The following is a 26437-nucleotide window of genomic DNA, read 5'->3' as shown; positions in this document are numbered from 1 at the left end:
TATATACTTTGCAATACTTTTTCCTTTGTTTATATGTAGCACCAAAACCAGGTTTTTGCACAAAAGACTGGTTTTATTGAAACAAATTTTACATTATTCATGGACAATTTGTGTGAAAGCCCCTATTTGCCCCCTTTTAAGATTTATTTTCCATTTGGCTATATATAATGTATACCTTGGCATGAAATGAAATTTCAAAATCATTCAAGTAGTACAACTAATAAATTTCAATTCCATTTTTGAGGAGTTAAAAAGAAAAATGCAATTGTTTGAGGTTCAATTGAAGTGACTTCTCATTTTCCTACTCTTTTCATCTCTTAACCTACTTCTCAGAGTTTGTTTTTAACTTGAAGCAATCCTCCGCTGAAGCATTACCATATGGTTTTAGAATGTTCTGCCTTTTTTGCATCTGTTGAGGATAAAACACTGGGAATTATGATTAAATCTATCAAGACAAAATATGGAGGGTGTCAATAGGGGCCCCTCTGGGGACAGACTGTTCTTCAGATAAGAGAAAATAAAAATCACTCTTCCTTTCTTCCAAAAAACCCAACTGGCTAGACTTGTGTGTCCAATATGGCAGCCACCTGTGGCAATCTAAATTTAAATTTAATTAAAAATCCTTAATTAATTAAAAGTTCTTCACTTATACCAGTCATTATTCAAGTAGTCAAAACCACATGTGTCTGATGGTCACTACATTTGGACAGCACAGTTAAAGAACATTTCCATCACTGCAGAAAATTCTATTGGATGGCACTGAACTAGACCATGTAGGAGTCGATTCATATAGGAGTATACGTAAATATATGCACTTTTTCCTTCTTAGTCATAAAAGCTACTTGTTAAAGCTTATCTTCAACTCACAGTCTTGTTTCCTTTAGCTCAAAATAGTGGTATAAAAATAGACATTTGTACAATTTCTCCAAATCATATGATGTGGTATAAGAGTCCAAAGCCTTATCATGAATCCCATCCTTGCCAACAAAAAAACAGTCTCATGAGCTCCCTGTGGACTGCAGCATTGTGGCCTGGGCAGAGTTTTCCTGTAGCACCTGTCAGGAAAGCTTTCCTAGGCACTCCTCATCCGTAATGGACAAGTAGTCATCCCTGCTACCTTGTAAAGCCACCTTGGAGGAGGAGGAGTCCCTAAGGGTACTGCCTCTACTCCCTGCTCTAAGATGCATCCTGGGACCCCCGAGGTACCCACTCAGAACAGGAGGACCATCCATGCAGGCCACGTAAGGCTTCCCAGGACCAGCCAGGACCACTATGCCTCTGTGAGGACTCCCAGCGCACCATCTGAGTATCCTGTGCCCAATGCATGGGCAGACAATCCAGCTCTTCTTCCTACCTTCAATGCCCAAATTATACCTAAAGTCTTACAAAATACAATTAAAATATATGAAAACAGCAGTTTGTATAAACCCAAGGAAAGCTTTTCTTAGTAAAAGAAATAATTCATTAAAACTCTTGCAAAATAAAATAAAATCTCATTTGGCTAGCCCCATATAAATGCTCTTTTTACAATCCTTTTATCCCTGGATTCCTAAAAACAGTGTAATCAACTTCAGATTTTGGTCTCTAAGTTATAATTTAAAAAAATAACACATTTTCTAAAATATTAAATGTGCATTCTTTGGAAACAAGTATATGCAAATGAACTTTTATATATAAACCCACTTATCAATTCTCCAGTCCACGGAGAGAACTATTTGCAAATGTGAAATCTGAAAATCATTTTTCCTAACTATGACTGTGGTTTCTAGACTTTGTCCTTAAGCGCAAACCATTATTCCACAACACCAAGATTTATAGCTCCACAGCACAGGGAGATTCTGCAGTCTTCTAATGGATGGCATCAAAGCTGAAGGCTAAAAGATACTTTGGTGGTATAGCTGGGAACAGATTCTGTAACAAAAGAAACAAAGATACTCAACCATTACCCATTTTATCACAAAGTGTAGCTACAAAACATGGCTCATGTTAACACACAAAATACTACCACTTCCTATGTTAAACTATGGAGATAAATGGATTTATCTATCACCATTAAGCCAGCTTTCACAAATGTTTAGTCATGCTTTAGAAATATTTAGATCTGGGGCGCCTGGGTGGCTCAGTTGGTTAAGCGACTGCCTTTGGCTCAGGTCATGATCCTGGAGTCCCGGGATGGAGTCCCGCATCGGACTCCCTGCTCAGCAGGGAGTCTGCTTCTCCCTCTGACCCGCCCCCCTCTCATGCTCTCTCTCTCTGTCTCATTCTCTCTCTCTCAAATAAATAAATAAAATCTTTAAAAAAAAAAAAGAAATATTTAGATCTAAGATAGAATTATTAACCCTCATTCTTTTGCAATCATTCCAACAAAGTGACACAGCTACATCAGGATCTGAGAAACTGTATGACCCTAAAATAATAAAAATTGACAAAACAGAAATAGATGGCCAAGGACCTGAGACAGCAGGTAAGACCCCAGGTGGAAGGGAAAATGGTTTATAAGCAAAGTTTGGGCTATTCCTAAACCAAGCATGATCTTAGTAAGGACCCCTTTACTCAGTCTTGCTCTTCTCACTGTTTACTGCCCACTCTCCCTTCACAGCCAAATTTTGTCAAAGGATGGTCTATAACAATGGCTCTCAAGGTGAGGCTCCCAGGTCCAAGGTGTCAACATCACCTGGGACCTTGTTAGAAATGCACATTCTAGGTCCTACCCCAGAGCTGCTGAGTCAAAATCTCTGAGGGCGGGGACTGCAGGTGATTCTTAGGGTCACTAACACTTGAGAACCAGCAAAGGGTTTCACTTGCTCATCATTCCTGAATCACATGAGTTTGGAGGTCCACGTGACTCACTAAAGCTACTTTTTTTTCCCCTTAGCTATGGACGCTGGTCAAAACCAGCTGAGTATTTGGAAATATCATATGAACCAATATAAATACATGAAAGACAGAATTATTATAATTATTTAGAAATAAGTGAATGAGTTCAAAAGCTATCATCACTAAAGTTAACCTTACAGAGCAAATTATTTTATCACTGACCAACAGATCCAAAGCTAACTACCTATTTTCTCTAATTCTCTCTTGCATTTTTAAACAATAGCTCTAAAATGTAATTATGAATAAATCTATAAAATACAACAATAAAGGTTTTCACAAGAGGAAACTTATACAACCCAAAGATAAATTTTGACAAGATAAATGGTTCTATTTGTTTCATGTTTCATATAAATTTCTCATTTATTTCATACTATTTCAGCATTCAAGATTGGGGATAGCCGAATGGATTGGAGGTAACTGCATAGGTAACTGCTTAATTTAGTTGAAAAAAAATTTTTAATTTGCCAAATAAATGGTATTTTTCATTGATGTCATGAAACCCCTGAATATCTGAATGTGACCAATCATCCTTAGTCTAGAATGTACAACCATAGCCAGGAAGGAGGTGGTTAGAAGAAAAAAGGGTGCTTATGGCTTCTTCCTGTGTTTGTGTGCTTACAGCAGAAGGAAGGGCTTCTATCTTCCAGAACACTGGGAACAGCCCCTGGGGAAATAGCTTCCCGCCCTTTCCTGAGGTCCTGTGACCTCCCCCTGCTCCTGGGTATTATCACCACCCTGTGGGAAACCAAAGCTAAAGGGATCTAGGTACTAGTCTGCCACCTTGTGTTTTTCCTTTTGTGATTTTTATATAAGTGGACCTTGATTTATGTAAGAAACAACTTTTTCTAAAGTTGAATTTAAATGGATTTTGAAATGGAATCTTATTTTCCCATTAACCGGGATACTCTTTTGTCAATGTCATTTTGTTAAAAACTCATGTACAGTTAGTAATGCAACGTCCCAAGTGTATGTTTCCAGGCCTCTCTGTCAAATAGTTGGTGATGTATCAAGTATTCAAGTACACTAGAAAAATTTGATATTAAAAAAAATTATATGTATATATATTTGGTACTTGGAAAAATAATCAATTAACCAATTAACTTTTTATCATTGTGATTCATGTCAATAAATGTGTTGCATGAGTACATGGAATTCCGTATATTTATTTAAAAGAATTTTTTTTAAAGATTTTATTTATTTATTTATTTATTTATTTATTTATTTGAAGAGAGAGAGCCGGGAGAGGGGCAGAGGGAGAGAGATAAGCAGACTCCGCACTAAAGCGTGGAGCCCAGTTGCAGGGCTTGATCTCAGGACCCCAAGATCATGATCTGAGCGGAAATCAAGAGTCGGGTGCTTAACTGACTGAGCCACCCAGGTGCCCCTAAAATAATTTTAAATAAGATTAACGTACCTCTTTCTTTAACATCTTCGATATAAGCTTTCAAAAATTCTTTATCAAAGCATTGACGATCTCGTTCACTTTCCATCACTTCAACACCATCTTGACACGGGGTATTATCAAGAGGATTATCCATAAGGCTTACAAATCTATTCAAGAAAATATGGACAATATCACATTTTCACCTGTACATATTTAACCACAGAATTCGTCTCATAAGAAGTCAACCTCTGGGGTGCCTGGGTGGCTCAGTCGTTAAGCGTCTGCCTTCGGCTCAGGTCATGATCCCAGCGTCCTGGGATCGAGCCCCGCATCGGGCTCCCTGCTCGGTGGGAAGCCTGCTTCTCCCTCTCCCTCTCCCCCCGCTTGTGTTCCTGCTCTCACTATCTCTCTCTGTCAAATAAATAAATAAAATCTTAAAAAAAAAAAAAAAGAAGTCAACCTCTGTGGTATTAAATCTCAAGTTCTTACTCATCCTTGAAGGTCACAGATGACCGCATAATATTAGCATCACCAGTGGAACTGGTCCATGGGATAATCCAACAGGATTATGGAATCAGTCCTGCTCAGAGGTCTGCTGAGGGAATGAGAGCCACTCAGCCACAAACGGAGGACAGCGGGCAGGAGGCCCTGAGGTGGACACACCAACACTTGCTCTTCAGAGCAAGTCAGACCCTTCACACTGGATCGTGTCCTACTATGTTTGATATTACTCCCAATGAATGATATCAAACTCTAAGATGAGGTGGGGTTAAATTATAAAGAAGTCAGATGGTCAATATCCTTGCAACGGAAAAGATGGATACTCCTACCAAAAAAAAGAAGCTCAAGGACAGAAACTAAAATGACATTTGATCTCCTGTCCTCACCATTTTGAAAGATGTTTTGGTGTGAAAGGCAATGTAATTATTTCAATTCAAACTTGGAAATCCCTCGAATAGTCTCTGGCTGCAAGTGTGGGCCCTTGCTGGCTTGGGTGGTATCGTTCTTATTGGTTTGTGGAAGCTCTATACACGTGGAAGATAAAGCCCACCTGTCCTATTTTTGTAACATATATTTCCCAGTTCTTTTTCCTTGTAATTTTATTTAATGTCTAAATGCGGAGAAAGCAAAAAGTTCTAAATTCTTTGTGGATAGATCCATGCAACTTTTCTTTTGCAAGCTCTTTTTTTTTTTTAAGATTTTATTTATTTGAGAGAGAGAGAGAAAGAGCATAAGTGAGGGGGGAGGGGCAGAGGGAGAGGGGACCCGATGCAGGGCTCGATCTCAGGACTGTGAGACTATGACTGAGCCGAAAACAGCAGCCTAACCGACTGAGCCACCCCTAAGCCCCCTTTGCAAGCTCTTTCATTGAGTTAATTTTTATCATCTGTCCCTATCCAAAAAAAAGAAAAGAAAATGCCTATATTTCATCATGCTTCAATGTTTTATCAGAATAATCACTGTACATATTTTAAAATTTGAATAGTGCAAGGATACTTTTTTATTTAAAACCATAGTCTCTCACCCGACCTCTGTGTCTCAGATCCCCAGAGTCAGTCTCTTTCATCGGTCAATCATTATTTTTACTTAACCTACTGGAACTCTCTTTTACACAGGACCAGTACTTCGATGTTATTTAATCAAGCGGAGGTCTTCCTTCCCTTCTCTTCAGTTCCCCAACCCTCCCACCTCCCAATTTTTATGATCTATACTTTCACTTTTTCAACATTCCACTATGAAAATTTTCCAACATTCAGAAAAGTCAAAAAAATGCTGCAGTGAACACACCCATCCCTACCACCTAGGTTCCGTATTTAAGATTTTACTGCACCTGCTTTATCACACACCCACCCGTGTATCCACCCCTCAATCTACTCATCGAGCCATCTTATTTTTTGATGCATTCAAAGCACATCACAGACATCACGTACTTTCACTTTTACACCGTTAACACCAACACCATCTGCATTCTGATCTGAAACCATATTTAACTTTTCTTTTTTTTTTTTTAAGGTTTTTATTTATTTGACTGGGAGAGACACAGCGAGAGAGGGAACACAAGCAGCGGGAGTGGGAGAGGGGGAAGCGGGCTTCCCGCGGAGCAGGGAGCCCGATATGGGGCTCGATCCCAGGACCCCGGGACCGTGACCTGAGCCGGAGGCAGATGCTTAACGACTGAGCCACCCGGGGACCCAATATTTAACTTTTCTATCTTGCCTGCAGTTTGATTCTAAAATTGAAAAATTCATGTTTTTGTGACAGTCATCTGGAAAGGCTCGATGATGCCTTCATGTTTGAGGCTGAGACCACAAAATGTTGGCTGGGCACCCGCACGTGCAGACCATGCTCGCCCAGGCTCCAGCCCACCGTGGGTGACCACGTGGGCAAGGAGCTGCCAGTCCCCTGGGGAGTCTCCAAACAGAAAACTCCGGGGTTTTTCCCCCAGGGCGACCCTAGACGAAACCTCAGGCTTTTTGGTCAGGTGCTGAGTGGTCTGCCCAATGGAATCGAAGAGGAGATTGGAAGGCGGGGGATCGTCTGCGTACATGAAATTGTCCTTTCATTTTTTAGCACCCTGCCTCAATCTGCACCAACCCGGCGGACCTGGAATTTCTGACCACATGCTTCTTCAGAGTTCTCCAGGGGTCAATGGGCTCAATTTCTTGGTTTGGTCTCTGAACTTGAGCCTATTCCATTCTATTTTTATCAGTCACCACTGTTCCATCTGCTGTATGTCTCCCAAAGCGTGTTGACATCTCTCATTCTGTGAAGGCCTTCCCCTGCTTTCTCTGTCATGGGAGGGCTTATAGGTTTTTTTTTTTTTTTCTTCCTCATCTCAGTGGGATCTCAAGAAGGATAGGTGTTAAACACATGGTTAATCCACACATCATTAACATGGCATTTCTTATTCTTTTTATAGTTTCCTTTTAATGCTTAATCTGTGGCTTAATCTAGATGTCTCCCTATATGACACACAGCATATATATGGCTATAGGCCATAAGCTTTCTGACGCTGTAGAGTGAAGAACAGGCTTTGTCTTCCCTAATTAGCCAACTTCCCTAATGGTGTTTTAAGTCACTCAGACCTTCCGCACTGGTTTATGAAAATCCCTATACCATAGATTAGGCTCCCTTTCAGTACTACCTACTCTGTTCTGATCATTCATCTACAAATCATTGCCTAGCACCACCTCATTTTGATTCTTATACCTTTTAAACACATTATGACTCTCAGTAAGGCAAATTCTGTCCTGTTACTCTTGTTTTCCAAAATTATTGTCGCTGTTCTTAGCTTTCTGCCTTTCAGATATCCCTTCCAATCAGTTGTTCAAGTTCCAAAAAAGAAATCCCACTGGAGTCATGGTTGAAATCACATTACACTGAAGTATAATCTTTGGAAGAAATCACATCTTTATCTCCTTTTCATCCAGGAAAGACACAGTATGTCTTTCCAAATACTCAAGACCTCTTTGATAGTGTGTGGGAACACTTTCTCATTTTCTTCACATAAGAGAGCTATTTTACTAGCATCTTTTCTAGATTTCTTTTTTAGATTTTTATATTTTTGGCTAATACAATTATTGCCATCATTCTTTCCATTATTTTTCTATAGGTTATTTCTAAGAACCGGTAAGACATAGAGGTCTTAATGAAAACTTATACCTAGTGTCTTTATTAAACTTTTATTAATTCAAAGAGCTTCCATCTGATTCTTTTAGATTTCCAAGTCCTACAATGACATCATTTGAAATGACTTTGGTTACCTGCACACAGGTCAGTTTTCCCCTCACCAGGAGTTCCCTTCCTATCTTTGGTTGTGAAGTTGCTGCTCCTGGTTGCCTGAGTGTGGAAGGGGCTCCAAGGAGGTGGGGGGTCCTGCTACCCCTCCCACCAGGGGGCCTCTTCCCATCCAGAAGACATTCCTAGGACAGCCAAGGGCAAGGGAAGACCCATTCCAGTGGAAGGAGTATGGTGGGCCGGTGGGGAGAAGATGTCATATCCCTGTTCATCTTGTGCTTAACACAGGAATGAATTTAGTCTCTCTCTTTGCAATAGTTCACTTCTCTATTTCTGTCTGCTATGCATCTTACTGCCAGGATCGGAAGATGAGGAAGATTTATGCCAAGTGAGCATTTACCACGGAAAGAACTGGACATCTCTGGGAAATCGCCCCTTAATCGCCAAATAGCAAACACCTGGTATTCAAGGCAGATGGGTCCCCGGACACAGGGAGGAAGTGGCTCTCACTGGAGCAACCTCGTGTCAAGGTGGCCTGGAGTCAGCTTCAGGGGAGGGTGGAGCTGGGGCTTTTCAAGTCCATTTCCAAGGTAAGAAAGACTGTTCAAATGTCTCCCACCAGATTAGAATCTGTACCACATTTGCAGGGATGGTTTTTCTTAGTTTGGGGTGGTTTACAGGTTCCTTTAAGGAAACCAGAGAAGGGTAAGACAACCAGGGAGCCCTGGTCGTGCGCTTTGTCACGCTTCAAACAAAGCAGCGTTTGTCCAGAAATCCTCCGAGATCTACTTCCTCGTGCCACTGGCCAAAAACTTCAAAATCCTGTAAAAAGGCATTGAAACTTCTGTGAACTGGGATCAGGTCCTCCGAGTCCAAGAACCATCCAATATGGTTCCTGAGACAGGTGGGCATCCAGGCTCCAGGTGCCCCTTAACTTGCGCGTGAATGTCTCTACAGGGATCTACTCACTTTAAAGGTGTGGATGAGTCACACAGGGCCGTCGGGAGCTCCACCAAATGGTCCCCACTGACAACTAGCAAGGTGAGCTTCTTTAGGTTAAGCAAGGCATAAGGAAGATAGGTCAGCTTGTTCTTATACAAGAGAAAGGTCTGCAGTTCTTCTAGCCTAAGAAGAAGTAAAAGGGATTAGAACTAAAAAGGATTAACTTCAGGGGGAGGGGGGGGGGGGGCGGAAACCAAGTGAATGGCAAAGAAATTCTGGTATGAAATCCCTACATAGTTTATTTTATGTATGTGACCCTATGAGAATAAACGGACTTTAAAATTTAAATAAAGTCATGCCAGGTGACACTATTTGGGTTTTTTAAGTTTTCACTGGGTTAATTGCCAAGCAAAGACAAATATAACAGCAGGATAAGCAAACGGCGCATTACACACTAGTCTGGGAGGGGGCCTGACCAATCAGTACACCTCTCCAAGTGTCTGCCACATTCCCCGGGGCCAGCAGGGGATGGGAAAGGAACCGTACTGGAGTTGGGGCCTGGAATGAACAGATTTGAGCAACATGTTTCCTGGGGGTATATCTTGAAAGCCCAATATTCCTCTCCCATCATATTTTCTAACTTTAAAATGGAAAGAAACCTGCAAAATGAAAAGGAAATGAGCAAAATGCGCTCCAGATATGTTTTATTTGTTTTCCGTTTTATTCTGACTCGGGGGACACCCCCCCCAGTTTTTTCTTGCATGCATTTGCAAAATCTTGACTGATCCCACAAATATTTCACCAAGTTCCCCTCGTGTTTCAAACTAAAACAATTCCCACTTAGTTTCACAAAGCCGGAAAGCACCAATACGCATCATAAGTACCAGGAGTAGAAAAAGGTCATGTGAGTGACCTTCAGTACTAAGTCAGTTTTGGCTTCTGTATCACGACAGCTTGCTTATTATGCTCTATCTTTATAAAGAAGACTGTGGATCCCAGGAGGCCAGATACTTTGTTTCATTCACCATTTTAAACTCTGGGCCTGCCATTCAGGAGCCTAATATCATTGGTGGGATGAATGAATGAAATAAATGAGTGAATGAATGGATCTTACATGACTCGGTATATATATATATATATATATATATATATATATATATTGTGTGTGTGTGTGTGTGTGTGTGTGTGAGCTCTATGCTCAATGTGGGGCTTGAACTCACGACCCCACAATCAGGAGTCGTGTGCTCTACTGAATAAGCCAGCCAGGCGGCCCGGTGTAATTATTTTCTAAACATGAAATACAAGGATATAATTGGAAAAACCTTCCTAATCATATCGATTTTGTTTGAAAGATTATGTGTGATAAGTCAATAAATGAAACAAAAAAAAATTATCCTCACCAATACTCTAAACACAGAGTAATATGTTCCTCGTCCGTAAATAACATACATATAAAGACATAGAGTGATATGTTCCTATTCCATATATAATAAAAATACTTTGCTACTTCTGTGGAGTAAAGAAAGTTAATGATGTCATTCTGTTGACGACTCAAGCAAATTAAAGGTCACCAAGACAACGGAGATGTGTTCAAATGCACACACATATGCACGCACATGTATGAGGCTGACTGGAAAGTGTCTTATCATATAAAGAATGAAAGAATGAAACTCATTTCCCAGAAACAATAAGCTCTTGGAAAAGTCACTGATTTCAAAGACCATTCGTGTGTTATGCATGTTTAAAACGTTAACGGTGTCTAAGGCGTTAGTAAGTAATTCATACACCTCACCTTCAGAATGCGAGTAGCTACCTGTCTATATCTTGGGGCAGGTCACTCAGACTATTGTTGCTGATATCCAACCACTGCAAATTACACATCCTCAGGACACAGATCGGGACACTGGCAAACTTGTTTGCTGAGATATCTACGAATGTAACTTGCTTCAAGTTACTTAACTAGAAAGGAATAACAACATATTCTAATTACTTTTGTAAGAGAGGGTATGTTCAACTAATAATTTTCAGGTGCTATTTCTTCCCAAAGCCCTTCTAAGAATATAGGCAACACAGATCAGCAGAGTATGTATCTTGGAGCGCTGATGCAGGGCAGGCTGAGATCAACAGCACGCAGGGGCCGCCCTCCAGGAGTTCACACTTTTAAAAATAAGCAATGCCATTTTATGTAGCAAGAACTAATGTGAAGTTTTCAACTTGGAGCATTCGGTAACACAGACATAAGGGGCTAATGTGCCGACGTCACGGTGGGGTAAGGGAAGGGGTCAGGAAAGATTTCACGGAGAATAGAGTTTTTGCACTGGGTCCTGAGGTTTCTCAACAGGTGGAAAGATAGGGAAGTGAACTCCAGATGGGAAACAGCATGTGCAAAGTCACAGAAAACAAAAAGCGCAAGCCTTAAAAAAACAGAATGACTTGAAGACAGCCACAAGGAGTTTTGGCAAATCTTAAAAAGACTCACATTTGAACTTGTGAAGGGCTATGGCAAAAGATCAGAAATCTCTACTCTTTATGTCTCATTTCCGTAATTTGTGTTTTTAACATGGTAACTGGATATGCAGGGAAATATTTTTTTTATTTCAAATGCAAATCTACGAATATTGAATGACATAGGAAAAGTGTCTCATGTATGGATTTTTTTGTAAGTTGGGTTGTGGCTGTGTGACAATATAGACAAATAGAAGGAGCTACCTTTTACTGACTTATTTTTAGAGTCCACAAATAACATTTAGGCTGCCTCTCAGGACACATTTTCCAAACTTATGAAATATGCAATATGGAGCCAGTTGGGCCAACAGAAGGAATGACTGAAATGTAGAAAAGAAAGAAGCAGTAGGCTTATGCCTCTCTTTACCTTAATATCATACCTAATCCCATATTGCCACATTTGCTTTAGTGACCCACAGGTCAAACTCACCCCCTTGAATGGGCACATTCTAGTTTTGCTCTTGTTTTGAATTTATGAAAATGAATGTGAAGACAGTAATGTGACAGTGAATAAGCAGTCAAAAAAAGATGTTTGGGGTGCCCATAATTCAGTCTAAAGTCTCTGGCTGTGTTGCAGAGATTCTCAGACCAGCAGAAAAACCAAGACTGAATTACCATCAGCCTCTCATCTTTCTTCTTTTTACAATAAATGTAGAAGGTGCATTTTTTTTTCAGCCTGTAAAAGAATAAGTTCTTTCCTTTTTTTTTTTAAAGATTTATTTATCTGACAGAGAGAGAGAGAGAGCACAAGCAGGGGGAGTGGCAGGCAGAGGGAGAGAGAGAAGCCATGGGGCTTAATCCTAGGACCCCGGGATCATGACCTGAGCTGAAGGCAGATGCTTAACCGACTGAGACACCCAGGCGCCCCAAGTTCTTTCCTTTAAATATCCTCAATAAATTAAGACTTCTGTGAAAATTAGAATAAGGAAAATCACAGTGGCATCAAACTAGCAAGGAGAGCAAATGCCTGGATATAGTCATTCCCCACTAGCTACTTTCATCAAGGGCAAAGCAAAACACTCAAACTCTTTTGAAAGGTACTTATATTCGCCTGACAATTCCGGGGCTGTCCAGATAAAAATCTGACATTCAGTCCAAATAAATACAACACTCATTTATACAGAAGTTTCATTATCTTTACCTTTGTCTCAAAATTCCTGGTAGTTCCCTCCATGGGTCATTCATTCTACTTGAGGTCTGTTTGAACTTGAATTCAGGATTGTGTCAATTATTTGTGTGAGAAGCATCCTCATGAAGACAGGCACAATGATGCGAATACACTGAACCCTACCAAACCATACACTTAAAAATGGTCACAATGGTAAATGTAATGTTTTTAACCAAAGGGAAAAAAACAGTGTTTTAATGCCAGCATTTGGATATGGCATCCAGGCAAACAGTGCTTTCCTGAGTCTGTAGAGGCGAGAACCTGGTGTGCTGTGTGCTTCCTTTGGATACATACAAGTTGGACACATGAGGCTGAGACATGACCTGTCTTCAGCTACATAGTTTCTATTTATCCTGAATCAGCCATACTTTGAACAGGTGGCTGAAATTTATGGCCAGTGAGAGTCAGTGAGCTGTTATAAGAGAGCCAACTGGGGAAGTATAACAAGTACAGTGCATTTACAGAATCCCATTCAAAGCAAAGAGCCTAAAAATCTATATCCCGAGTACATTTTGCTCCCACGTATGTCAATATAGGTGAATCAGCAGGACATTACTGTTTGCCAGCAAAAAAAAAAAAACAAACAAACCCAAATGGTGGTTGCCTAGGGCTGCTTAATATACCAACTCATGCGGATTAACTGTAAACAGGTGAGACAGAATTTTGAGGGAATGATAAAAATATCCTAGAAGTGAATTACGGTGAATTGTACACTTATGGTTAAATCTGAAGGTCTATAATTATATCTCAATAAAGGGGGGAAACAGAGAAGGGACAGAGAGGCGAGCCTAGAAGGCTGTTGTCCCAGTCCTGATGATAACACCCCTTGGACAAGGGTGTTGGTGACCAGTTCCTGGGTGGTGGTCAGATACAGAACCTATTCTGAAGGGCATTTTCAACAGGACTTACTTACAGAGTGAATACAGGGCATGGGAGCAAGAGAGGTCAAGATGACTTGGATTGTTTCCAGCCTGGACAACCAAGAGAAGACTGAGCCAATTTCTAAACTGGGGAAGCCTGGGGGCGCCTGGGTGGCTCAGTCAGTTAAGCATCTGCCTTCAGCTCAGGTCATGATCCCAGAACCCGGATGGAGCCCTGCATCAGGCTCCCTACTCAGCGGGGAGTCTACTTCTCCCTCTCCCACTCCCCCTGCTAGTGTGCACGCTCTTTCTCTCTCTGTCAAATAAATAAGTAAAATCTTTAAAAATTAATTAATTAATTAAAATAAATAAACTGAAGAGGCCTGGGGAATGAGCAGTCTCATGCATGGAGTCATGCCCCTGGGTGGATGCCCTCACCTGGACTGTCGGGCATTTCCTGAGGCAACAGTGGACGCGGCCACTTCCTCCCACCCAGAAGTTTCCAGGCAAGGAGAGTAACACCCCATCTAGGACTCTAATCAGCAGCAAGGACCTTGTTAGCACCACACCAGGAACACTGTTTCCAGTCTGTTCATTACCAGCAGGATTATGAGATCTCTATCTCCCTTCAGCAGAAGAAGCCTGTTGAGTTTTGTTTGGCAACACTCTTTCCTCTCAGCTGCTCCATCTCATCAGAATGTGATTTTAAATCATTTCTCCAGTGAATACAGACCAAAAATCATTAATGAATATTGCTTAAATTAATAGACTTTTAAAATCTTATCTGTTAAGACTACTTTAGTTATCTGCAAGTTTTTATGAATATATAAACTTTTAAAAAAATTTTACCCCATTTATTTCCAACGGTTTCCAATTTATTTTACCACTGTGGATTAAATAAATCCAGATCTGCATTACAGACAACAGGCATCATACATTGAACAGGCATTAAATAAAAATATCTTATATGAAAACAGGACATTTTTGCCTAGTTTTGTTTGTTTTTGATAGCTTTTCTGAACTTAAATTCAGCTCCTGGCCTAGTATAAGAACATTTTAAAAGACCTTCTAATCGCTGGTATAGTGATTGAAATGTCAAGAAAGTATGATATAATAAAGATGGATTTCATCTTGTAAACTGTCTTCCCTGCATTATAGATCATCCCATGTCATAAACCAAATACAAGTAAATCATAGTGCCAATATGACTGCTTTCTTACTTCGAAGGGGAGCTCGGTTAATTCTAGGTTTCCAGAACAATCCAGTTTCTCTAGATTTTCACAGTCTCCCAGTTCTGGAGGAATGCTCCTCAGATGGTTGAAACTCACATTGAGTTCTTTCAGGTTCTTCAAACGACCTGTCATCAGAACAAATGAACATCCATGGGGAAGATCCTTTAAGGTCTTTTAATAACAAACACAAGACAAAGATATAAAACATTTGTATAAATGATGATGGGGGAGACATGAAACATAATTTTGTATTTGTTTTTTAAGCACTTGATTAAATGTCAGCTCATCTTTTATCCTGAGCATGTCAGTCCTTGATCATAGCATTTTTTGCTTACTCTCTAGTTAATCCTTCATGGAACTATAGGCAGCCCCCAGACCTTCACCCCTCCCACCCCAAGAGCAAGAGAAGCAGTAATGATCACTGTAGCCTTCGTTTTAAGGTACTGCAGCTGAACAGAAAAATGATGGAGAATTATAAACTGTTGATCAAAATGACATAATAGGGCTACACTAAACTCATACAGGAACAAACTGGTCGTATTTTATGTTTGCAATGAACATGTCATTGCATGCTTAACTTTCCAAAACTAAAAGAAAATAAACAAAAAGTTCCTAAACACAGCGTTGCTCACTCATGAGACTTCTAGTTTCTGAGCCATTGGCAAATGTCTGCCTATGCTGAGTTCTGCAGGTGGGATCCTGCTATCACTGCCCCAAGGGGACCTGGCGAACTAACCAGCAGCTCTGGGAACACAGGAAACAGCCCCGTCCAGCAGCGTCCTGGGCCAGGAGGGAAAGGAAGCGCCAAGCCACCACCTGCCCACCAGCAGCCTGCTTGCCAGACAAGAACACTGAGGCTCCTGCTGGAGAACATACCGATTTCAGCTGGAAGACAGGAGATTTGGTTTTTTGGCAGATCCAGAATTCTCATGGCTTGGAACAGCTCGATATAAGTAGGAATGATTTGAATCAGGGTATTATTGATGTGCCATTCTTTCAGGTGTGTCTGCTCCTTCAACGAATCCGGGAGCTCCTAAAACAGAATGAATGACATCAGTCACAACTAGTTCCTCAAGGTGTCGGAGCTGAGTGGCAGCGTGCGCAGAGCCAAGTACAACCGGGCATTTACGTAAAAGGCAAGAAGCGAGAGAGCATGGGGGAGAGCATCAGGCCTAACCTTAGCCCGCTCCACAGCCCCTCCAAGAAGCCACTTTAAGACTCTGGGGTTGTCATCAATTTCACAGAGTAGCCCAATTACAAAACTGCCGTTCATTCGTGATATTAAGATCAAATGCCCAGTGAACACAGACAACCAGGCTCACACCCATAGCCACACTGATTTACATCTCAAAACACACTGATTTAACATCTCAAAACAAAATCTGTCCATGCACTGGATTTTTAAATTTGTGCTACGTTTCCCCTCCCTAGGTAGTTGCTTGATAAAGATCTAATAGTTGCTGTGCCAAATTTCTCACTGTTTTTCTATCATAGGAAAGAGCACCAGAAAGACAGCAGGGAGACCTGAATGCTGGGCCAGGCTCTGCCTTTTTCCAGGCGCACCACTTCCCTCGGGCTTCATTTGTGAAGCGACAGAGGAACTCAGCAGAATCCAAGGCCGCCCCTGGCTCAAGGGCTCTGGGATACAGTTGGAAAGGTGCTGAGAAGTGCTTATGGATGGAGGTTCTCCAGGTGGGCTGGGTAACCCCTGTGGGGTAAGTGCTTAGACCAGGACCACGTTTGACAATGGCACATGAGAATGATTTACCAGCGGTATTTAACTAGAACTGCAGAAGAGCACCCACTGATCTCAGTGATGGGGATGCAGGAGAAAAAAGACTAGAGGTTGTACAGTAATAATCTCTCCCAGTTTCAGAGGGCAGTGCAGCCAACAAGTCAGTGTCCTAGAATATTGGCTCCTTTAGAACCCACAACAGCCCTTAGAGGAAGCCAAGGCAGGCCTTAGCACTGGAGAAGATAAAATATATGAAAGTGGAGTAAATTGCCCCCAGATCACATGGCCAATAAAGGACAACCCCCAGGATCCCCCCCCCCCAAAATTTCAGTCTCTGGGCCCAGAGTGCCTTCAGCCATAAGTTGGGGGGATAAAAAGAGATGGAGGGCAGGTTCCAGAGAACCCTGTGCCCCAGAAAGGGACCATCGTCCCAGTTTGCTTGCCATGGCACACTCAGGTGCTGCTTCCACCAGAAAACGTCAGATCATGGGCAAGCCCTGGAGATGCCTCCCCAAGCAAAGTAGCAGGTCAGGGACCCTGGGAGCAGGAGGCCACCTGTAAACACCTGAGGAAAGGGGAGGGGGGGCATCTTTGTCCTGGCCTCAGAATCTCAGGAGGAAAAGCAGTTAAAGGGTCTGTCCCACTGGGGGATGTTACCTAAAAGACTCAGTTTATTTAAAAAAAAAAAAAAGGTGGGGGGCAAAGAGTGATTTTAAAGGTCTGGGGGAGAGACCACAGGAGTAAATATTTTAAAGGCTGTGCCATCCTGGGGAGGGCCACTGGGGTCGCAGCCCCTGCCAGCTTGGGAGGGATCCTGCTGCCCTCCCCAGGACTACATGGTCTTGCATGGAGGAAGGGACGAGAGAATCTGGTTCAGAGCAGGCAACTGGCTCCTCCCAATCCATGGGAAAGCTCCACTTTGGGCCAAGGCCAAGGCCAATCAATGCCTGGAGCAGAGCCCAGCAGCGCGCATCGGGCACCCCCTTGCTGCACTCACCGTCCACTGCTCCCCCGAAAGTTCAAACACAAATGGACTGCTCCGTTTGTCTCTCTCCTTGGAAAGTGAACTCTGCCTTGCAAGAGTGTTCCTTTCGATCTTTTCCAGAAGTCTCACGTTGGTGTCTACAATGCCATTCTTGCAGTACGCAGCCTGGGGGATGCCTTTCCTCCTGCACTCGGCCACGAAGTTCCACTCCTCCTTTATCCTAAATGGACAGCAGAGGCCGAAGTCACGTTCCTGGGGAACCGCCCTCACCTGCCCAGAGTAGCCGGCAGGCCACCTGGGCACAGGCACAGCCCTTCCCCAGGCCGGCGATTTCCCCGCAGCGGCAGGAGACTCAAGCACCCCCCCCACACACCCACCCAAACCTCAGCCCTCCTCCCTGCACCTCTTCTCTCGGTCCCTCTGCTGTGGGAATGTAAGGGGCATCTTAAACCCTCAGAGTTGTGAATTATCAGCAACTTTGACTAAAAAAGTAGAGAAGGAGAATCAGGGCCAGCAAGAGACCCCTGATTCAGAGCCTGGACCACACTGTTAAAGGAATCACAGGTGTTGAAACATTCTAGTAAGTGCTTATAGACTGTCTTTCCACCAGTCAAGAGTTAGGAGTGTTAGCAAAGCTTGGTAGCAGCACTAGAGAGGGATGGAATTCCTGCCTAAAATTTCTACCAAAGCTACCTATGCATTTTATTAATTATAGTTTCCTTTGATATTATGTGGTGCTAGCCCAAGTTGTTTTGTTTTGTTTTGTTTTGTTTTGTTTTGTTTTTAAATGCATGGCCACAGGAATATGCTAATCTTTTAAGGGCATCTGGTTTGAAATATATAGGCAGCCCCAGTTTATAACATACCTGACTGATCTTTACAAACTCTGCAGAGATTAAAGTGAACTTGTAGAAAACTGATAGCAACACAAATAATTCTTGACTACAACACGAAATCAATTCTGTCCGGTGGAGGGACAACCCTCCCCCACCTCTGAGGACAGTTTGTTCTGTTTGCAAGTTCATTTCAATGTTCCTGATAGCTAAATGTGTCTGTCCTTTGGATTCTCCTTTGAACTGGCTGTAACACCTCACTGCTTGTCCTCTTGTTCATAATGAGAAAAACAGAAATTTTTTAAGATTTTATTTATTTATCTGAGAGAGAGAGAGAGAGATCGAGCACAAGAGGGGGTAGGGTCAGAGGGAGAAGACTCCCTGCTGAGCAGGGAGCCCCGATCTCAGTCCCCAGACTCCGGGATCATGACCTGAGCCAAAGGCAGTTGCTTAACCAACTGAGCCACCCAAGCGCCCCAAGAGAAAACCAGAATTTTGAACACACATTCCTTTTATATCTGCAGAGTCATCACTGCACCTTTTTGAGCGTTAACCTTTAGCACAGGTTGGTGGCCCTTTGAGAAGTCTGGCAGGGGTGTGGCGAGGTGGGGAGAGAAAGCCCAGACCTCTTCCCCTCATCCCTTGTTGCGATGGGACCGCCAGGGCTCAGAGAGTTGTGATCACCTTCTCCTTTATGTAGCTTCAACTGCTTTCAGTTCTGCCTCGTTTTTGTTTCACCTCCCCACCCCCCCCCCCCCCACCCTTGTGATGGGCAAATCGTAGGGAATGAGTAAGCAGGGGAACCAGAGGGGCAAAGCTGCCGGGGCAGCGTGCAGACGGTGTGGAGCCAACAAGAGACCCCTGATTCAGAGCCTGGACCACGCTGTTAAAGGAATCACAGGTGTTGAAACATTCTAGTAAGTGCTTATAGACTGTCTTTCCACCAGTCAAGAGTTAGGAGTGTTAGCAAAGCTTGGTAGCAGCACTAGAGTGTGGTCAATGTCAGTAATTCCTCAGGAGAGCTGCAATGCCAGGGTGGGTGCCTGGGGACACAGCCGGACCCTGCCAGTCACCAACCCTCTAGATCCCCACGGATTTTATAAAGATGATATGTATACGGTATGCTCCAGACGTTCCACTCCTAGGTATTTCTGTAAGACAGGGGAAAGTGACTATCCATACAAAGACCTGGGCATATGTTCATATTAGCTTTATAGCCAAAACCTGAAAACAACCCAGATGCACCTTCATAGGTGAATGGATGGACACACTGTAGCTTATCCACACGTGGACGACTACTCGGCAGTAAAAAGAAATGAACTCTTGATACACACTACCTCGTGAATGAATCTCGGTGTCATCAGGCTGAACGAAAGAATCCAGACCAAAAACAAAAAATTATTGCATTTATATAAAATGATTTGTAAGACTCTAATAAATGCAAAATCATCTACAGCGACAGGAAGGAGTGACTGCCCAGGCACCGAGGACAGGGGATGAGAAGAAAGAACCACCTAGGGCGCCTGGGTGGCTCAGTTGGTTAAGCGACTGCCTTCGGCTCAGGTCATGATCCTGGAGTCCCGGGATCGAGTCCCGCATCGGGCTCCCTGCTCGGCAGGGAGTCTGCTTCTCCCTCTGACCCTCCTCCCTCTCATGCTCTCTGTCTCTCATTCTCTCTCTCTCAAATAAATAAATAAAATCTTTAAAAAAAAAAAAAAAAGAAAGAAAGAACCACCTAGAGTGAGGAAGAGGCTTCTAAGATGACGAATATGATCCTATCTTGATTGTGCAAATATGCAAATATGATCCTATCTTGATTGTGTTTTACAGAGGTATATGTACATCAAACTTTTCAAATTGTATCCTTTAAATACGTGTAGTTTCCTGTGTGTCAGTTACGCCCCTCAGTAAGGCTTTCATAAAAAACATTTCGTGGTCCCATTTTCATCACTCCTGCATCCCTCCTCAATCCCCCTGCCCCTCTCTTGCCCTTTTGTGTGCACCTGGACAAACCTCAGTTTAGCTGGCATCCATCTCCCCTGCCCCACCCCTGGCTCCGCACCTGCACCCACCCAGGAGTGAGTGTGGAGGAAAATTCACTGCCTTGCAAACTGGCCTCGCTTTGAATGGTGACCCCTGACCCCAAGCCCCTCACTGCGGTCCAGCAGCCCTGCCACACTCCCAAGCTTGACCCTTTGCCCCAGGCCCTAGGTGACTCTTGCACATTTTCTCCCTTTCAAGCAAACCTCCATCAGCGCCTACCCCATCCTCTGTCCCAGAGCTCCTGGTTCAGGGAGGGAAGAAATGAAAGAGAAGAGAACACGTGGAACTCCCAGCACCACATCCACGCCACCTGCTCACATGTGTTCCTGTCAACTCTGCCTGTGCTTAGGCTGGTCTGTAAGAACTCTCCCAGATCCTCCCTGTGGTTACACCGCCTCCCGAGCTAAACCCAGCCTCTCACCTGCTCAAGGACTTCCTGTAGCCAACCCAACGAAAGAGCTGTGCTGACTCACATCCACAATTCTCCATTCCCACCCCCCTCTTCTCTGTTGAACCCCCTTTTTTGGAACATCCCCCTTCTTTGGAACTGTTCTCAGCATCCCCCTTCTTTGGAACTGGTCTCAAGGTCATCATGACCTCCACTTTGCTAGACCCAGTGGCCAAATCCAGTCTTCATCTTCTCTGACCCATCTGCAGCATTTGGCACAGCCCTTCCCCCCAACCCCCCATGAAGCCTGATTGCCACTTGGCTCCCAGGACCCCTCTCTCTGCCAATTCCACTCCTACCTCTCTAGTCGCTGGGCTGACCTCCCCTCAACTTCCCAACCTCCAAATCTCCAAGGTCCCAACACCCAGCCCTTGGGCCTCTGCCCTTCTCATTCTTTGGATATCTCCCAGTGCCGTGGCCTTAAATAGATCTGTATGCTGATGGTGCCCAATTATAGCTCTCTAGCCAAGACTGCCTCACTGAATCCAGACTCCTTGCTTCCCCTGTATCTCCAGCTGAATGTCAAAAAGAGGACCCAAAATTAACATGTTCCAACCCAAACTCCTAATCCTCACCCTAAAACCTGCCTCTTCCCCATCCCAGGCCAACCCATGCTTTAGTGTTTGCATTGCTCTTGTGTCTGCCTGGGACATTCGTTCCTGAATTTCTGCAGGGCTGGCTCCCGAGGTCTATGTGCACACTTTTTGCTCTTCCAAAATGACTTTGGGTATCATTGGAGTTTCAAGCTTGCCATTAAGCTGGGAGAAACAGGAGCATTTTAAAAAAGTATTTTGCTGATGGCCCTGGTTAGCCCAGCTACCACCCTACCCAGATCCTAGTCACAGTGAGCTGAGCTTGGGTAGGCACTCAGCAATCAAGGAGGTAGGGCTTCAGGATCTACCTATGACGTCTCCATGTAATGTCATAAAAGTGATAAGTTTAAAAATTCCAGCACATGGAGAGAGATGAATTTAATACTGGGAGAAAGTGGTAGGATTGGCTTGGGATTGTTACTTTTCATTATTAGCGCTTCTGTATAATTTAAATATTTGAATGCCATGTGATAAAAATAAATGTAAATACCTAGGGCCACCTGGGCAATTCGGTTAGTTAAGCATCCGAATCTTGATTTTGGCTCAGGTCATGATGTCAGGGTCCTGGGATCGAGCCCTGCATCCAGTTCTGCACTGGGCGTGGAGCCTGCTTAAGATTCTCTCTCTCCCGGGATGCCTGGGTGGCTCAGTCAGTTAAGCGGCTGCCTTCGGCCCAGGTCATGATCCCAGCGTCCTGGGATCGAGTCCCACGTCAGGCTCCTTGCTCAGCAGGTAACCTGCTTCTCCCTCTCTCTCCCTCTGCTTGTGCTCTCTCTGTCAAATAAATAAAACCTTTAAAAAAAAAAAAAAAAGACTCTCTCTCTCCCTTCTCTCCCCCAGCCCCTCCCTCTGCTCATGTACTCTCTCCCTCTCTTAAATAAAAAATAAATATTTAAAAATAAATAAATGAATGAATGTAAATACCTGCCTTTGGATCTAGATCTGATTGTAGCAGTCAAGGATGTGGGGCAGACCCTGGGTCTAAGACATGCGGATTGAAGGAATAAAAGAAATCCCCCCAAAATGGCAACAGCCAACAGCATGGCCACTGTTCACCAAGCCTTGTGTTCACCAAGCACTTTTCAGGTTAACGCCTCTTCTACCCTCATTTCTTAGACCGAACCCGAAGGGCTACCCTGCCAATGTAATGGAACAATGCCCGTTAAGCCCTACAGAATACATCCTTCCTATATCACAAATGACAAACCAACATAAATGACTCACATATTTTGGTGCAGCCAAAATACAATGGAAAAAAAAGGGTATTAGACACATCTCATTAAAAAGAAGCATATAACAAATCTTTTTTGGATTTCTTTTTAAATGCTTTCTATCCCATTCCCTCTGAAACCTCATGAGAATATAAGCTATTTTTTGGTGAGAGTCAAGATGAGACTATGAACTCTTTTTTTTCAATTCCATTCTCTTCCTTGAGACTAATTAAAATAAGTAAACTGTCGGGGCGCCTGGGTGGCTCAGCCGTTAAGAGTCTGCCTTTGGTTCAGGTCATGATCCCAGGGTCCTGGGATCGAGCCCCGCATCGGGCTCCCTGCTCAGGGGGAAGCCTGCTTCTCCCTCTCCCACTCCCCCTGCTTCTGTTCCTGCTCTCGCTAACTCTCTCTCTGTCAAATAAATAAATAAAATCTAAAAAAATAATAATAATAAGTAAACTGTCTAGCATAACATAGAGTTGTCAAATTGCTATGTTATACACCTGAAACTAACGCAACATAGTGTGTCAGCCACATTTCAATAAGAAAAGGGGGGAGATCAAAATAAACAAATAAATAAATAAACAGTCTTTGTCTTTATACTTTATCACCCGTATAGTTGAATCATCGTCCTCTTGAATCAATTTTAGTAGAACTTCAAATACAAGACAGATAGACATGTAAAATGATGCCATTACAGTTCCGCTAATTAAATCAGTAAATGTGCAAATAAAATGCTCTTCCCTTAAGAAAAGAATCCACAATCCTAGCCTGGATGGCAAAGAGCCTCCCTGGATGAGAAAGTCCTCACTCAGAGCCTTACAGCGGTTCTTCTATTTCCCCTACTCAGAGACTGAGTGTCATTCAGATAGAGTGCTAGTCTGTATTGTATCTCTGCTTATAACTTTTTTTTAAGATTTTATTTATTTATTTGACAGAGAGAGACCCACAGCGAGAGAGGGAACACAAGCAGGGCGAGTGGGAGAGGGAGAAGCAGGCTCCCTGCTGAGCAAGGAGCCCGATGCGGGGCTTGATCCCAGGACCCTGGGATCATGACCTGAGCCGAAGGCAGACGCTTAACGACTGAGCCACTCAGGTGTCCCCCCCGGCTAATAACTTTTAAGTTTTAATATACGCTTCATGAAACAAATACAGTCTTACAAAATGAAGTACCATGAAGTGAGGTCACAGAGCAACCTAGAGTGTTTTGCCTGTTTTCATAAAATTAAATTAACCAGATAATTGCTTGTTCTGATAAGGATTTCACCAGCTTTTCAATATATTGATTTCCCTACAGAAAACAGATCTTGAGAAACTAACGGTTAACCTTCAAACAGTATTAACAATCACAGTATGAATCGTAGTATGGAAACTCAGAGACACCTGCAAAAAACGTAAATTTACTACATTCATTTTTTGCAGGGAAGCTAATCAGCTTGCTCCCTGAACCCCCACATTCCTTCCTCCACCATCCCGACTTCCTCCTCACCTGCCCAGCCAATATGATGGCTGTTTTTCTTATCTTGAGCTAGAAAAGCCTAACAAGGGTTGCCTGGGTGGCTCAGTCGTTAAGCGTCTGCCTTCGGCTCAGGTCATGATCCCAGGGTCCTGGGATCGAGCCCCACATCGGGCTCCCTGCTCGGCGGGAGCCTGCTTCTGCCTCTCCCACTCCCCCTGCTTGTGTTCCCTCTCTCTCTGTGTCTCTCTCTGTCAAATAAATAAAATATTAAAAAAAAATAGAAAAGCCTAACAAATCCCTAAGAAGTTTTCTGTCTTAGGGCAAGATAAGACGCGGCACAAGCCCAATTCAGGGCCGACCCGGCGTACGGGAGGTATGGGAAGCTGTCCACAAAGCCATTTAGCACCACAATGCAAGACAGAGGCCAGGAGGCAAAAACCACTCCAAAGCAGCTGAGAGAACAGTTTGTGGACCCTGGCTCTCCGCAGATGCCTCCAGCTCCAAGAACCCTCGGGGTGGGGGTGGGGGAGGGTTACATCAGCTACACACTTTCCCCAAACCCCCCAGGGCTTGGGTCCCCCTTCAGCAAGTTGTCCTACCCTAGAATAACCCTAGATGCTAGGAGTGGGGAGGAGGTCTGAGCAGAGCTGAGAGCCACTTTGGGCTCACGGGGTCCGGGGACCTGTGTAATTCGTGCTAGTGGAGATCACTCAGACCCATACCAGAGGCGTTGCCCGGTCTGAGGTTCCAATTCTTAAATTCAAGTTTCACATCATATTGGATAACCTCAGATTAGTGCAAGTGGAAAGAACGTCCCAACTATCTGTGATTGCAACATTGTGCAGGGGAAAGAGCTTGGTCAAATCCTCCACTTACCAGCTGTGTCAGCTCGGGCAAGTCACTTAGGTCTCAACTTCCTTGTCTGCAAGTTGGGGATAAGGATAACCACCTGGAACGGCTGTGATGCTTACAGTAACAGCTTAATAATTATCAAGCATGATCAGAACAGGTATTGGTTTGATCCAAATAGTTCATAAAAATGGAGAACTAAGAATAGAGAGACATTCACACCTTACACATTTGGTTTTTAACTTAAAGCACAGAAAAATATCAACCTTTGCCAACTTGAGATGGGGTCAGGGACCTCCTCCGAGAATGGGTCCGCCAATCAGAATCCCATTCTGCCTTCCTTATGTAAACCACACCCTCCGCACATCATGCAAGAGCTCCAGTTTTGATTCCTTCATAGGGAATAAAAAGTAGACATGCAAAGCCACCAGAATGTGCAACCTCTCCAACTTGCCATACTTTTTCGGATTCGTGCAGTGCTGAGTCAATTGTGTGGCTCACGGTTATCCCAAATGCAGTTTTTCCAAAGCGCTCAGCTTCATTTCATATACGTGTAACTCTCTTTTACTCCTATTTCATGAGTTTACATGAGCGTAGTCGAATTACCTCCTCTCAATCCCCAAGATCACGACTGGAGACCTGAAACCAAGAGTCGGACGCCCAACCGACTGAGCCACCCAGGCACTCCTCTCAATCCAACTAAAAATGGTGTCAGTACAGTGAGTCTTACCCAGCATTCAGCTTAACAGGTGAGGGTGGGAATGCAGGACAGCGAGTGCCCTTGAGGTGCCCTAGGGCATGGTCTGCCCAAATGTGGAAAGCATCAGAGGGCCTCGTGAGGCCAGCTGAGCGGCGTTCCACAGAGTGTACTGTAGAGAGTTTACTGTATCATGGCATCTACCCCAGGCCTGGTACAGTGCCTGGAATGCATGTGGGTCCATACACCATTGGGGGTGGGGGTGGGGGTCACTGTTATGGGAATCAGACATTTGCTCTGGGCAACAGTGGGATGCCTCTGAAGCCCAATGAGCAAGAGTCACTGAGAAATCCCAAAAGAAGAGCATCCCCCTCCACACCACGACTGCAGCCTGCCTAGTCCCCATTCGCTAAAGAAGCTACAGGCAAGTACAGAAAACACATACTTTTCCAATGCACTTTTCTCGAGCCTTTCTGCCTCCTTCTTCTGCCAAGCTTTGTGCTTCTTGACACGTGTTTCCCACAAGGCTCTGATGACAGAAATGTCGAACACGACCACTTTGTGTCCCATTTTGGGAGCAGGAAATTACCTATTTAAGAAACATACATATGTCAGCTTCACACACACATGGAAGAAAATAGATTTAGCATGAACTTTATTTTTTCTTTAAGATTTTATTTATTTATTTGAGAGAGAGTGCGCATGAGCCAGCGCTGGGGGGCAGGGGGCAGAGAACAGAGGGGGAGGGAGAAGGATGAGCAGACTCCCTGATGAGCACGGAGCCCACAACACACACGGGGCTCGATCCCAGGACCCCAAGATCACGACTGGAGACCTGAAACCAAGAGTCGGACGCCCAACCGACTGAGCCACCCAGG

General features: G+C 43.7%; 1 protein-coding gene across 1 annotated transcript; it reads right to left on the bottom strand.

Annotated features, from left to right (window-relative positions):
• Window positions 1–1861: 1861 nt before the first annotated feature.
• Window positions 1862–26129, bottom strand: LRRC2 (leucine rich repeat containing 2). Its single transcript, XM_021687073.1, has 8 exons — window positions 26005–26129; window positions 17439–17646; window positions 15583–15739; window positions 14695–14831; window positions 10755–10900; window positions 8969–9124; window positions 4292–4428; window positions 1862–1911 (listed from the first exon to the last, which is right to left on the bottom strand). Exons 1-8 carry the CDS (start codon window positions 26127–26129, stop codon window positions 1862–1864), a joined length of 1116 nt encoding a protein of 371 aa, XP_021542748.1.
• Window positions 26130–26437: the final 308 nt, after the last annotated feature.

The sequence above is a fragment of the Neomonachus schauinslandi genome, chromosome 1, assembly GCF_002201575.2.
Source record: "Neomonachus schauinslandi chromosome 1, ASM220157v2, whole genome shotgun sequence".
Lineage (NCBI taxonomy): Eukaryota > Metazoa > Chordata > Mammalia > Carnivora > Phocidae > Neomonachus > Neomonachus schauinslandi.
The sequence above is the reverse complement of the archived record's forward strand: the minus strand, read 5'-3'. Positions and strand labels throughout refer to the sequence as shown.

Excerpts from the sequence above, each read along its gene's own strand:
- LRRC2 (XM_021687073.1), bottom strand. The coding sequence starts at position 26,129 with ATGGGACACAAAGTGGTCGTGTTCGACATTTCTGTCATCAGAGCCTTG. Across the intron at positions 15,740-17,438 it reads TTTCGGGGGAGCAGTGGACG|GAGCTCCCGGATTCGTTGAA; the intron begins GTGAGTGCAGCA and ends ATTCTGTTTTAG. Across the intron at positions 10,901-14,694 it reads TAACCGAGCTCCCCTTCGAA|TTAAGTAACTTGAAGCAAGT; the intron begins GTAAGAAAGCAG and ends ATTCCTTTCTAG.